Source organism: Dendrobates tinctorius, unplaced genomic scaffold (genome assembly GCF_039654945.1).
Source record: "Dendrobates tinctorius isolate UK_male_01 unplaced genomic scaffold, ASM3965494v1 ptg000126l, whole genome shotgun sequence".
Taxonomy (NCBI): domain Eukaryota; kingdom Metazoa; phylum Chordata; class Amphibia; order Anura; family Dendrobatidae; genus Dendrobates; species Dendrobates tinctorius.
Genome location: NW_027361794.1, coordinates 26,491,115 through 26,505,138, shown reverse-complemented (window position 1 = coordinate 26,505,138; position 14,024 = coordinate 26,491,115). Strand labels below are relative to the sequence as shown.

The 14,024-nt window shown below is 42.1% G+C and overlaps 1 protein-coding gene across 1 annotated transcript in view; it reads left to right on the top strand.

The window, feature by feature from the left end:
- Nucleotides 1-13,334, top strand: part of LOC141047205 (uncharacterized) — a 126,720-nt gene extending 113,386 nt beyond the window's left edge. The window contains exons 2-4 of the mRNA XM_073542158.1: nucleotides 5,014-5,193; nucleotides 5,276-5,399; nucleotides 11,162-13,334. Coding sequence (XP_073398259.1) covers nucleotides 5,014-5,193; nucleotides 5,276-5,399; nucleotides 11,162-13,194 — 2,337 coding nt within the window. The 3' untranslated portion in view covers nucleotides 13,195-13,334. The remainder of the gene's footprint in view (nucleotides 1-5,013; nucleotides 5,194-5,275; nucleotides 5,400-11,161) is intronic.
- Nucleotides 13,335-14,024: the final 690 nt, after the last annotated feature.

Sequence of the window (14,024 nt, the reverse complement as noted above, 5' to 3'; positions counted from 1 at the left end):
TCTTTGCGTTGGAGGGTCCAATTCCCTCTATTGCTGTGGGATCTGTGATTTCTATCTACTCCCCTGTGTACAGGACAATAGAGTATAATAAAGTAGTTATGGACGTGACGTAACTAACATTGTGCAGTGGCTCTGCTTTCCATATAGTGACGGATATTTCTTGTTGCTGAAACTGTGATATTTTTTTCTACTTTAAACCTTTTTTAAACCCCTCTGATCAGTGCGATCACACAACATACAAGCCTCTGATGGCTCCGGTGATGCCCTGTACTACTGTAGTGCCGTGTATCATCACTGCCTGTCAGTGTAATACTAACGGCCCCAGACACATGAGATCAGAGTTGGCTGAGCGGTCATTTGGCAGACGGCGATCTCTCCCGACTCCCCCATACACACAAATATTCCAGCTTTCCTGTGGTCTGTATGACAGAGTCGCCTCCAGACTCCTCTAGAGGAGGATTATCTACAGGAAGAACAAACGGATTATCCTCTGAAATTCAGGATGCCGGATCCTTCTCTGCCCTGACATCATCTGTCGGGAGGCCCCCAAATACATTATATGGTCGGCCAAACCCCCCGAAATCAGTGCTTTCATGGAACTTTAGTCTAATGTGTATGGGGGCGTTATAAGGTAACTTATTGGACGCTGCCTCTGGCCCGGCCTAATAGACCTTCATACATTGCAGCCCAGACCCCATTATTAGGCATGTAAGTATCGGAGTAACTAGGCCGCCCCATACTATCGAGTACTTGGGGGCGGGGGGCATTCAGCCAAACTCTGTCACACCTTCTTAGATGTCATGTTTGCTTTTCACAGCAGCAAGTGGTTAAACTGTCAGGGTTTTTGTTGCAGCCTCCTCTGTGCCGTCCCTGCGGTGTACATCTATGTTCTGGGGCCCAAAAAGATTCATTTCTTTTTAATAAATGTTCAGGGTTTTTGTTGAAGCCTCAGGCTATGTGCACACGCTGCGGTTTTTGCTGCGGTTTTTGCTGCGGTTTTTGCTGCGGTTTTGGCCGCTGCGGATCTGCAGCAGTTCTGCAGACAGTGGACAGTAGCATGTTATCCTATGGGATTTACATTCTGCTGTGCAGATGCTACGGATTTTTAACTGCGGAAAAGCTGCGGTTTTGAATCCGCAGAAAGAATTGACATGTCAATGGTTTCTGCGGACTCTGCTGCGGTTTGCCACCTATTCCATTGTCCAGGTGGCAAAACCGCAGGTAAAACCGCAGATAAGAATCCGCAGACCAATCCGCAGTGTGTGCACATGTGTCTTCTGCTTTTTGCTTATTTTTTTCTTCTTACAAGAATTGTTGGAGCCAATTTTTCTTTAGAAACATTTTAACCCCTTAACCCCCAAGGGTGGTTTGCACGTTAATGCCCGGACCAATTTTTACAATTCTGACCACTGTCCCTTTATGAGGTAATAACTCTGAAACGCTTCCATGGATCCCGGTGATTCTGACATTGTTTTCTCGTGACATATTGTACTTCATGATAGTGGTAAAATTTAATTCATATAAATTGCGTTTATTTGTGAAAAAAATGGAAATTTGGCGAAAATTTTGAAAATTTAGCAATTTTCTAACTTTGAATTTTTATGCTCTTAAATCACAGAGACACGGCACACAAAAAACTTGATAAATAACATTTCCCACATGTTTACTTTACATCAGCACAATTTGGGAATCAAAATTTTTTTTAGTTAGGAAGTTATAAGGGTTAAAAGTTGACCAGCATTTTCTCATTTTTACAACACCATTTTATTTTTACGGCCCACATCACATTTGAAGCCACTTTGAGGAGTCTATATGATAGAAAATACCCAAAAGTGACACCATTCTAAAAACTGCACCCCTCAAGGTGCTCAAAACCACATTCAAGAAGTTTATTAACCCTTCATGTGCTTCACAGGAATTTATTAAATATTTAAAAAAAAAAAAAAAAACATTTAACTTTTTTTTACAAAAAAATTGCTTCAGGTCCATTTTTTTTTTATTTTACCAAGGGTAACAGGAGAAATTGGACTGCAAAAGTTATTGTGCAATTTGTCCTCAGTACGCTGATACCTGATATGTGGGGGTAACCACTGTTTCGGCGCATGGCAGACCTCAGTAGGGAAGGAGCGCTGTTTGACTTTTTCAATGCAAAATTGGCTGGAATTCAGATCGGACGCCATGTCACGTTTGGAGAGCCCCTGATGTGCCTAAACAGTGGAAACCCCCCACAAGTGACCCCATTTTGGAAACTATACACGCCAAGAAGCGTATCTAGATATGTAGTGAGCACTTTGAACCCCCCAAGGGCTTCACAGAAGTTTATAAAGTACAGCCGTACAATTAAAAAATCATATTTTTTCCACAAAAATGATCTTTTTACCCCCAATTGTTATTTTCTCAAGAGCAACAGGACCCTAAAAGTTATTGTGCAATTTGTCCTGAGTACGCTGATACCCCATATGTGGAGGTAAACCCCTATTTGGGTGCATGGCAGAGCTCAGAAGGGAAGCAGCGCCATTTGACCTTTTTGGCTGGAATTGAGATCGGACGCCATGTTGCATTTGGAAAACTCCTGATGTGCCAAAACAGTGGAAACTCCCTAATTCTAACTCCAACCCTAACCCCAACACACCCCTAGCCCTAACCCTAGCCCTAATGGGAAAATGGAAATTTTTTTTTAATTTTATTATTTTTCCCTAACTAAGGGGGTGATAACGGGGGGTTTGATTTACTATTTATGGCGGTTTTTATGTTTGGCGGCTGTCGCACGCTAAAAGACGCTTTTTATTCTAAAAATAGTTTTTGCATCACCACATATTGAGAGCTATAATTTTTCCATATTTTGACCCACCGAGTCATGTGAGGTCTTATTTTTTGCGGGACAAGTTGACGTTTTTATTGGTACCATTTTCAGGCACGTGACATTTTTTGATCGCTTTTTATTCCGATTTTTGGGACACAGAATGAAGAAAAACCAGCGTTTCATGAATTTCTTTTGGGGGGGTGCGTTTACACCGTTACGCGTGCGGTAAAATTGATAAAGCGGTTTTATTCTTCGGGTCAGTACGGTTACAGCGATACCTCATTTAGGTCTTTTTTATGTTTTTGTCGATTTTATGCAATGAAAACTATTTTATATAAAAAATAATTATTCTGTGAGCTATAACTTTTTCATTTTTTCGCGGATGATGCTGTATGGTGGCTCGTTTTTTGCGGGACAAGATGTTGTTTTCAGCGGTACCATGGATATTTATATCCGTCTTTTTGATCGCGCGTTATTGCACTTTTTGTTCGGCGGTATGATGATAAAGCATTATTTTTTGCTTCGTTTTTTATTTTTATTTTTTAAGAGGTTCAACAAAGGGGTTAATTAGTGGGACAGTTTTATAGGGCGGATCGTTATGGACGCGGCGATACCTAATATGTGTACTTTTATTTATTTATTTTTTTCAAAAAATGAATTTATTAGGGAATATATATATATATTTTTTTTTTATTTATTTAGTGATTTTTTTATAAATTATTTTTAAACTTTTTTTTTTTTTAACTTTATTACATTGTCCCAGGGGGGACATAAATGTCATGTGACAGATCGCTGATCTGTCACATCACAGATCGCTGTGAGAGATCAGCGATCTGTCACCAGCAGTGCTGCACTCTTCCTCATGCTGGCGCTTTGCAGGCATGAGGAAGCCGCCTCCCTGCAGGCCCCTGAAGGTCCCCGCCGCCATTTTGGATTCGGGGACCTGCAGGGAAGGAGCCCCCCCCCCCGCAGCAGTGCTGCACATCGCGCTGCTGTGGGGGTCTCAGGGAAGCACGGAGGGAGCCTCCTCCTTGCCGATGCTTCCCTAAGCCCCCGATACACTGCGATCGTGTTTGATCGCAGTGTGCCAGGAGTTAACGTGTCGGGGCAGTTCGTGACCGCCCCTGACACATAGTGTCGGGTGTAAGCTGTGATAATCAGCTGACACCCGGCCGCGATCAGCTGCATTCCCCCCGTGAGCGCAGCTGATCACGCTAGACGTACTATCCCGTCCTTGGGACTTAGGTCCCAGGTCACATGGACGGAATAGTACGTCTAATGTAGGAAAGGTGTTAATATCGGCTTTTTCTGGAGTTTTTCTTGTAATATAGGAAAGACTAAGGCCAGAAATAATCCCCATAAATCACTGTACATGGAGACTTTGGGATCAGATCATTTCTGTCCGCGTTGATTGTGGAAACTAAAAATCTTTTCTAAAAGCCTCAAACTTCTGTGTGTGACTCAGAGCTGAGATCTAACGTGATAGAAGATTCCAGTGCGGGGAAGACGGGAAACCTTCATATAGACGGCCGGTGGGGATGGAGGCAGTGACCGACTCTGGCCAAATCTGTCTCTAGAGCCGCAGTAGAAGATGAAGATGTCGTCCTCATCATGAAGGAGTTATTTCTCATGTCGCATGTAATGAATATCTCCTGCAGTATTGCTAATGCCGATTCCAGTGTCGGTAATGAGACGAGAATTAGCGTTATGGAAGATGAGTCTATGAGGAACGTGTTCAGCTGCCGACTCCGAGGAGGAAACTGCTTGTTGTCTGTGGCCTAAATATATAGGTTTTATTAGTAGATGTCAGGGAAGAAAACTAAACCCGGTAAGATAATAAATCTCCTCATATGTTTCCCTTATTATCTCCAGTAATTGTATTATTACACAGGATTCTTATGATGTTACATCGGATCATCTTCTTCTCATTCAGGTCTCTACAATATCGGATCCTCTCAGTGAAGATCTTCTACATAAGAGAATTTTCCTGATTTACCCATCAAGGATGGATATGGACAGAGACAAGATGGCGGAGAGGATGTTACACCTCACCCTAGAGATCCTCTTCCGTCTCACTGGAGAGGTGAGAGATTCTGATGACGTCACATTACATCATTCTTATCTATGGGAATAACATGGACAGAACTGGAGAGGTGAGGACTCTGGAAATGTCTGTAGTGAGAGTTATTAATGTGTCTCTCCATAACCAGGATTACACAGTGGTGAAGAAGACCTCTAGTGATCGCTGTCAGGACCCTGTGTCTGAGGGATGGGGAAGACCCCTGAGCCCAATCACGGGGCCTCCACCTCACCCCCTGATCCATGAGGACATCAATGACCAGAAGATCCTAGAACTCATCTACAAGATGATTGAGCTGCTGACTGGAGAGGTGACACTGCTGGGAATGCTGGGACATTATACAGTAACACTATGAAGGGATCGGGGGATGACGGTATCATTGTATGTGTCAGGTTCCTATAAGATGTCAGGATGTCGCCGTCTATTTCTCCATGGAGGAGTGGGAGTATTTAGAAGGACACAGAGATCTGTACAAGAACGTCATAATGGAGGTTCCCCAGCCCCTCACATCTCCAGGTAATAGAAAGGACTAAATACACACGGCCTATAATTATCTGTATGTAGAGAATGAATTCAGTCCCTGTATGTGTTTCCTCCAGATCTATCCAGTAAGAGGACAACACCAGAGAGATGTCCCCGTCCTCTTCTTCCACAGGACTGTAACCAAGAAGATCCCAGTGCTCCTCAGGATCATCAGGTAGATGGAGAGAAGGTGTCAGGAGATCTCCCCTATGATGTGTAGACGGCTGTGAAGGTCTTGTGCTCAGTCTTGTTTTATCCACCAGTATTATATGTTTTATACTTGTGTAATGAGAGCGGTGGAGATGGCAGGATTAGAGCTGATCATAGATGGGACTTCTCCATCTGTCGGTGACTTTTACAATATTTGTTTCAGGGTGAAGATCTGACCCATATTAATACTACAGAGACATATGTGAGGGGTGATGAGCGGTGTAAAGAGGAGATTCCCACATATGACTACCCAGGTGAGTAGTAACCACTGAATGCAGAGAAGTCACAGATTCCTCTCAGTCACCGGCTGTGGCTGCTTTATCGGTGGTGTAGTCCGGCCGTATTGCCATGATCACCATTTTGCCTCTAGACCACAACATTCTCCTCCACCCAAAACTGTTCAAATGACTTTGGGCAGTGAAAGCCCTTTTCTATAGAACTTAGAACCAATTACATTGTTTTTGATCCTAAGGAATTCAGATTACTGCACAATCTCTCCTGAAATGGGGAGCAATATTATTTCCTCTAATCTTCTGCTCAGGATCCATAGTAGCTCCAATGGTCCACCATAAATGAGGGCAACTCTGGTTTACTGTTGTGTAATCTCTATTTGTAGTTTTAAGTTAATGATATTCTCGTGCTCTGGGGCGGGGCTGTGGGTGGGGCTTTATGTGGTGCTCTGATTACATATTCCTCTGTACTGGCTTATGACAGGTCGCTGATCCCTCACTGACCTGCCCCCATTATTACATAATGCATATAATAGCATTGATATTATTGGTGATAATGCCTATAATATTGTGGCTATTGTGAGGCTTAGAAAAAAATTACATCCAGCAAAATGTCACCGGCGATGGCGGCGCCTGCGCAGTAGCCTCTATATCAACTATATGAATTTTTTTTTGTTAGGAAGTTATAAGGGTTAAAAGTTGACCAGCTATTTCTGATTTTTACAACAAGATTTACAAAACCATTTTTTTTAGGGACCACCTCACATTTGAAGTGAGTTTGGGGGTCAATATGACATAAAATGCCCAAAAGTGACACCATTCTGAAGAGTGCACCCCTCAAGGGGCTCAAAACCACATTCAAGAAGTTTATTAACCCTTCAGGTGCTTCACAGGAATGAATGGAATGTGGAAGGAAAAAATATACATTTACTTTTCTTTCACAAAAATTTTCATTTAGACCTAATTATTTTTTACTTTCGCCAGGGTAACAGGAGAAAATGGACGATACATTTTGTTTTGCAATTTCTCCTGAGCATGCCGATACCCCATATGTGGGGGAAATCTACTGCTTGGGCACACGGCAGGGCTCGGAAGGGAAGGCACGCCATTTGACTTTTTGAATGTAAAATATGCTGTAATAATTAGCGCTTGCCATGTTGCGTTTGCAGAGCCCCTGATGTGCCTAAACAGTAGAAACTCCCAAAAAGGGCCCCCATTTTTTAAACTAGACCCCTTAGGGAACTTATCCAGATGTGTATTGAGCACCTTGAACCCACAGGTGCTTCACAGACGTTTATAACATGGCGCCATGCAAATAAAAAAAGAAAATAAGATTTTTCACAAATCTTTTTAGCCCCATATTTTGCATTTTCATAAGGGGAACAGGAGAAATTGCTCCATACAATTTGTTGTGCAATTTCTCCTGAGCACGCCGATACCCCATATGTGGGAGAATACTACTGCTTGGGCGCATGGCAGAGCTTGGAAGGGAAGGAACGCCATATTGGAGAGCAGATTTTGCTGGAATTGTTTGTGGGTGACATGTCACATTGTCAGAGCCCCTGAGGTGCCAGAACAGCATAAGCCCCAAAAGTGACTGCATTTTACCAAAATACTTCCCTGAATGAATTCTTCTAGTGGTGCAGTGAGCATACTGACACCACAGCTGTTCCATAGAAAATTATACCATTGGGCAGTGAAGAAGATATAATGACATTTTTACAATTAAAATGTTGTTTTAACCCCAGATTTTACATTGGAAAATAGGTAGATAGGTAAATGGTCACTACACCCAGAGATGAATTCACAGGGGGATGTCACTTCCAATTCCCAGAGCAACAGAATCCCTCCTGAAGTGACCCCATTTTGGAAATGACACCCCTCTGATAATTCATCTATGTATATTGTGACCATTTTCACTACATGGATGATTTCCAGAAACTCGTAGAAGTTTCAGAGCAAAAATTGCAAAAATGTCATTGTAGTGCCCAATATATTGTGCCCAGCTTGTGTCTCTGGAGACCTCCCCCCACCTACCCCCGGAAATTGTTATTTCAGCTCTACTCAAATGTGTCTGTCACTAAATAAACCAAATGCTTGAATGTCAAAACAGTTCAAAAACGTGGTTCTGTGTGGAAGATTTTAAAGCCGTCATGGAGGCATAAGGCTGGCAATGATGGGCATTGTGGGTAATAATAGCGGGGATCATGCCTCATTCCTCTCTAGGAGCATACACGACATCTTCTCTGGGGGTTCTTTCTTGTTTCAGTTACTGGGATGAGTGCAATAAAATGTCGCTCAGTGAGTCTTCTCACCTCTTCACATTCTAAAGGATTGGTGGGGACAAAATTTTGAAAAACAAGATTTTCAGTGACCTTTTCCTGATAATGAAGGAAAGTATCTGCATTTCCGGCTTTTTTGTATAACACAAAAGAATTATATGTGGCCACCTGAAACAAATACATGACTAACTTGTTATACCAGAGATATGATTTTCTTGATACCTGGTATGGCTGTAGAACCTGATCTGCAAGGTCCACACCCCATATATTTGTTGTAGTCAATGACAGACACAGGTTTTGGAGTAGTGGATCCCTGTTGGTCTGCAGTGGCCCTTGTGGCATCTGTGGGGATCGAGCTCAGGATAAAAATATCATTTTTATCCTTATACTTAAGGACAAGCAGCTCTCCATTGTGTAAAGCCCCTGACTGCCCCTTTCGGAGCTTTTTGCTGACCAATGATTGTGGAAACCCCTGACGGTTTTTGCAAATGGTCCCACAAGCCCCTATGTTATGTTCAACCAGACCTTTAAATAGGGGTATGCTGGTGTAGTAGTTGTCAACATACAGATTGTAGCCTTATTGTAAAAATGGAGTTATCAGCTCCCAAACCATTTTTCCAGATGTCCCCAGATAAGTAGGGCCTCCTAGTGGGTTTAGTTGTCTATCTTTCCTCTCATAAATGTGAAAAGCTGATGTGTATCCGGTTGAACTCTCGCACATTTTATAGAGCTTTATTCCGAACCTTGCCCTCTTAGAAGGAATAAATTGCTTGAGGTGCAGTCTTCCTTTCAATTTTACAAGGGGCTCATCAATGGAAATGTTTTCTGTTGGGGTGTAGAGCTTTAACAACTTTTCTGTCAAGTCTTCGATGATGGGTCTGATTTTGAATAGTCTGTCATGTTCTGGGACATTTCTGGGCAGGCATTGACTATTGTCATTAAAATGCCAAAATCTCATGAGCATTTGATAACAGGTCCTAGGGAGAACGGCAGGAAATATAGGGGTGGCTTGAACAGGGTGGTTGGACCAATAGGACAGAATGGTCATTTTTTTAACAAGCCCCATAACGACTGTAAGTCCTAAAAATGTTTTCATTTCTAGGACATTAGTTGGTTCCATAAATTTGACCTAGCATAATAGGATCGTGGATTCTGGCTGATGAATTGGGATGCATATAAATTTGTAGGACAATATGCTGTAGCAAGCTATCTGTCAGAAACAAATTAAAAAAATAATTGGTCCAAAATTTTCCCCTCCACATTTATACCAGGAATGGCATTAAAATTAGGGATGAATGGAATAGCCGAATCCGAAGCCTCCCATCTGGGAAATGCTACATCAAGAGGCAAAGCCCCTTGGTCATTGGTGTGCGCCAATTCACAAGCACTAGGGACAGCGCTAGTACTGGGCATTGTTCCCTGAGTTGGAGACTTTTCTCCAGAAGCGCTATTTGTCCTTCTTGTTGTACTGGTCCTTGTGTGTGAGGATGGACCAGAATCACTGCTCATTTCTGAGCTATCACTGTCTCTGCTACTAAAGCCCTCGAAATCCACATCGCCATCTGACACTGCAGTTTCTTCGCTATCAGAACATAAAAGTGCATAAGCCTCCTCTGCACTATAATACTGACGGGACATTTTATTCGTTTTTATTTTTTTACCGGAAATTGAAAACTACGACGTGACCAAATAATTTGGGAAGCATTTGAGAAAAGCCTAATTCTTAGCCTACCCCTAACTTTAGCCCCAACACTAACCCTAACTATAGCACTAACCCTAACCTGCCTTATCTGTATTGTTACTTTATAGCACAATCGCTGACTGACACAGCTGTTGGCAGCAGCACTTGTAACACTGCTTCTCCTCTAATCTCTCACTGACAGGAGATCTGAGGAGAAACAGCGTTTTTATGGGGCAGATCACCCGGGAAAGTTCACTGCTGCAACAAACTTTCCCAGTGATTTGACTCATTGGCTGGTGTGACGCTGACGTCATCAGGACCTGAACCAATCAGATCTCAATGAGGTCGAGGGTCACAGGATGTGTTGTGCGGCGAAATCCCCTAGTTATAAGGTATGTGGGGTCCCGATGAGCACAAAACTGCCGACCGTAGACAAACGTCCGCGCTGCACAAAGCCCTGCTAGCGCCGATGTTTATCTAACGTTGGTGGTCACGAAGCGGTTAAGTTAAGGGTACAATCATTTCTGTCCAGGCCTATTTCATGAGTTTTATTTTTTTTTAATTCTGTGGAAGCATGGTTGAAAAGCAATGTCTGACTTTCATTTGTTCATTTTCATAGATTTTTTATTTATTATTACTTTTGTCAGATTCAAGTTATTTCTGTGACCATTGTGGGTTTTTCTGTCATTAAACGAGGGGTACCAACAATTTAGACCACGTGTGTAGGAGGATTGAATATTTTGACTCCACAGCCACTTTCTGGAAATTAACACGCAGTGGATGTTGGAGAGTGAAAATTACACATTTGCCATTTTATTACCCAGCACATAGTGCCCAGATTGTGTTCCAGGAGACACACACCAAAAATTAAGTGGATTCTTCTCACTATAATATTGCTAAATACAGGGATCCTAAATGTTGTTTGCGCACACTGCAAGACTCCGAAGTGAGAGCGGATTTTGCTGGATTGGTTTATAGAAACTCTGTTACTTTTCAGCCGACTTTGAGCCACTAATAGTGCGGGAACCTCTGTTTTTCCATTGACAGATGATGGACCTGAGTGGGGACTTGTTTTTTGTGAGATGAGAATTGGTATTATTTTCGCCTACATAACATTGATTGGTTTCTTTTTATTCGATATTTGGGAGGCAGAATGAACCAACAGTTGAACACCGCACACTACTGGCTCATCCAACAAGGTTTTCTATTAGACTGTGAACTGTCATTGTCTTGGTAAATAATTAAAGTTTTTACATAGCTTGCCATTTTTATGTACAGTTTAAGTAGAAATGTTCAAAAATATTAAACTCAAGGATATTTTATTAAAAATAATTGTTTTTTTTATCTTAGCAGATGACTGTACCAGGAGATCAGAGGGACAGCTGACATCTTCAAGTTTTAAATCTGATGATCTTGAGATCCTACAAGATACAACTGAAGTGAATGCCATTACTCCAGATATACCATCATCCATTCACAGCAAAGATCTGTCATCTGATCCTATGAAACAGGTCCCATCTTCTGATTCATTACTGACTACTAAGAAAAATCAAAGTCACAAAAGAGGCAATGAAAAACAAACTGCTCCTAAGGCAAAGAAGCTTTTTTCATGTTCAGAATGTGGGAAATGTTTTGCACGTAAATCACTGCTTGTTGCTCACCATAGAACTCACACAGGGGAGAAGCCTTTTTCATGTTCAGAATGTGGGAAATGTTTTGCACGTAAATCAAATTTTGTTATTCACCATAGAACGCACACAGGGGAGAAGCCTTTTTCCTGTTCAGAATGTGGGAAATGTTTTAATGAGAAATCTAATTTTGTTACACACCACAGAATGCACACAGGGGAGAAGCCTTTTTCCTGTTCAGAATGTGGGAAATGTTTTGCACGTAAATCACTGCTTGTTGCTCACCATAGGACTCACACAGGGGAGAAGCCTTTTTCCTGTTCAGAATGTGGGAAATGTTTTAATCAGAAATCGGTTCTTGATAGACACCGGAGAGCTCACACAGGAAAGAAGCCTTTTTCCTGTTCAGAATGTGGGAAATGTTTTACACATAAATCAGATTTTGTTTCACACCATAGAACGCACACAGGAGAGAAGCCTTTTTCATGTTCAGAATGTGGGAAATGTTTTCACAAAAAATCACTTTTTCTTATTCACCATAGAACTCACACAGGAGAGAAGCCTTTTTCCTGTTCAGAATGTGGGAAATGTTTTAACAAGAAATGGCATCTTGTTAGTCACCAGAGAACTCACACGGGGGAGAAGCCATTTTCCTGTTCAGAATGTGGGAAATGTTTTAACCAGAAAAGGAATCTTAATGAACACCAAAGAACTCACACAGGAGAGAAGCCTTTTTCCTGTACAGAATGTGGGAAATGTTTTAACCAGAAATGGCATCTTGTTAGTCACCAGAGAACTCACACGGGGGAGAAGCCATTTTCCTGTTCAGAATGTGGGAAATGTTTTAACCAGAAATGGCATCTTGATCGCCATCAGAGCAGTCACACAGGGGAGAAACCTTTTTCCTGTTCAAAATGTGGGAAATGTTTTAACCAGAAAGGGAATCTTAATGAACACCAAAGAACTCACACAGGAGAGAAGACTTTTTCATGTTCAGAATGTGGGAAATGTTTTAACCAGAAAGGGAATCTTGATATACACCAAAGAACTCACACAGGGGAGAAGCCTTTTTCCTGTTCAAAATGTGGGAAATGTTTTAACCAGAAAGGGAATCTTGATATACACCAAAGAACTCACACAGGGGAGAAGCCTTTTTCCTGTTCAAAATGTGGGAAATGTTTTAACCAGAAAGGGAATCTTAATGAACACCAAAGAACTCACACAGGAGAGAAGCCTTTTTCCTGTTCAGAATGTGGGAAATGTTTTAACAAGAAATGGCATCTTGTTAGTCACCAGAGAACTCACACGGGGGAGAAGCCATTTTCCTGTTCAGAATGTGGGAAATGTTTTAACCAGAAAAGGAATCTTAATGAACACCAAAGAACTCACACAGGAGAGAAGCCTTTTTCCTGTTCAGAATGTGGGAAATGTTTTAACCAGAAATGGCATCTTGTTAGTCACCAAAGAACTCACACGGGGGAGAAGCCATTTTCCTGTTCAGAATGTGGGAAATGTTTTAACCAGAAATGGCATCTTGATCGCCATCAGAGCAGTCACACAGGGGAGAAACCTTTTTCCTGTTCAAAATGTGGGAAATGTTTTAACCAGAAAGGGAATCTTAATGAACACCAAAGAACTCACACAGGAGAGAAGACTTTTTCATGTTCAGAATGTGGGAAATGTTTTGCACATAAATCATTGCTTGTTACTCACCATAGAACTCACACAGGAGAGAAGCCTTTTTCCTGTTCAGATTGAGGGAAATATTTTATCCGGAAAGAGAATCTTGTTAGACATCAGAGCAGTCACACAGGGGAGAAGCCTTTTTCCTGTTCAGAATGTGGGAAATGTTTTGCACGTAAATCACTGCTTGTTACTCACCATAGAACTCACACAGGGGAGAAGCCTTTTTCCTGTTCAGATTGTGGGAAATATTTTAACCGGAAAGGGAATCTTGTTAGACATCAGAGCAGTCACACAGAGAAGCCTTTTTCATTTTCTTAATGTGGGAAATATTTTACTTGGAAATCAACTGTTAATAAACATCAGAGATGTCACATAGGGGAGAAGCCTTTTTTATGTTCATAATGGTGAAATAGTTTTAACGGCGAGTACTCCTGCAGCTGTGCTCTGCTTGTGAGCTACGCATTATGTCCCTGCCATGTGCTGCTTACAAGCATAAAGCAGTTGCTGGTATCAGAGCAGGATTCAGCAAGGGAGCGCCGGGTAGGTAAGTGTAATGCTTTTTTCTTAATGTTTTGTGATGGGGCCATGGATACCAGGATGGGGGCCAATTATAAGGATTGGGCTATGCATAGCAGGACTGGAATGGGGGGCCAGTCATACCCGAATAGTGATGGTGCCCTGCATACTAGGAAGAGATGGGGGCCCTGCATACCAGGATAAGGATGGGGGCCATGCATACTACGATGAGATGGGGCACTGCATACCAGGAGCGGGATGGGGCCAATCATGCCACAATAGGATGGGACCCTGCATACTAGGATAAGGATGGGGCCATGCATACTAGGATAGGGATGAGGGATCTATGTATACCAGGGTAGGGATGAGGGGGCCCTGTGTATCAG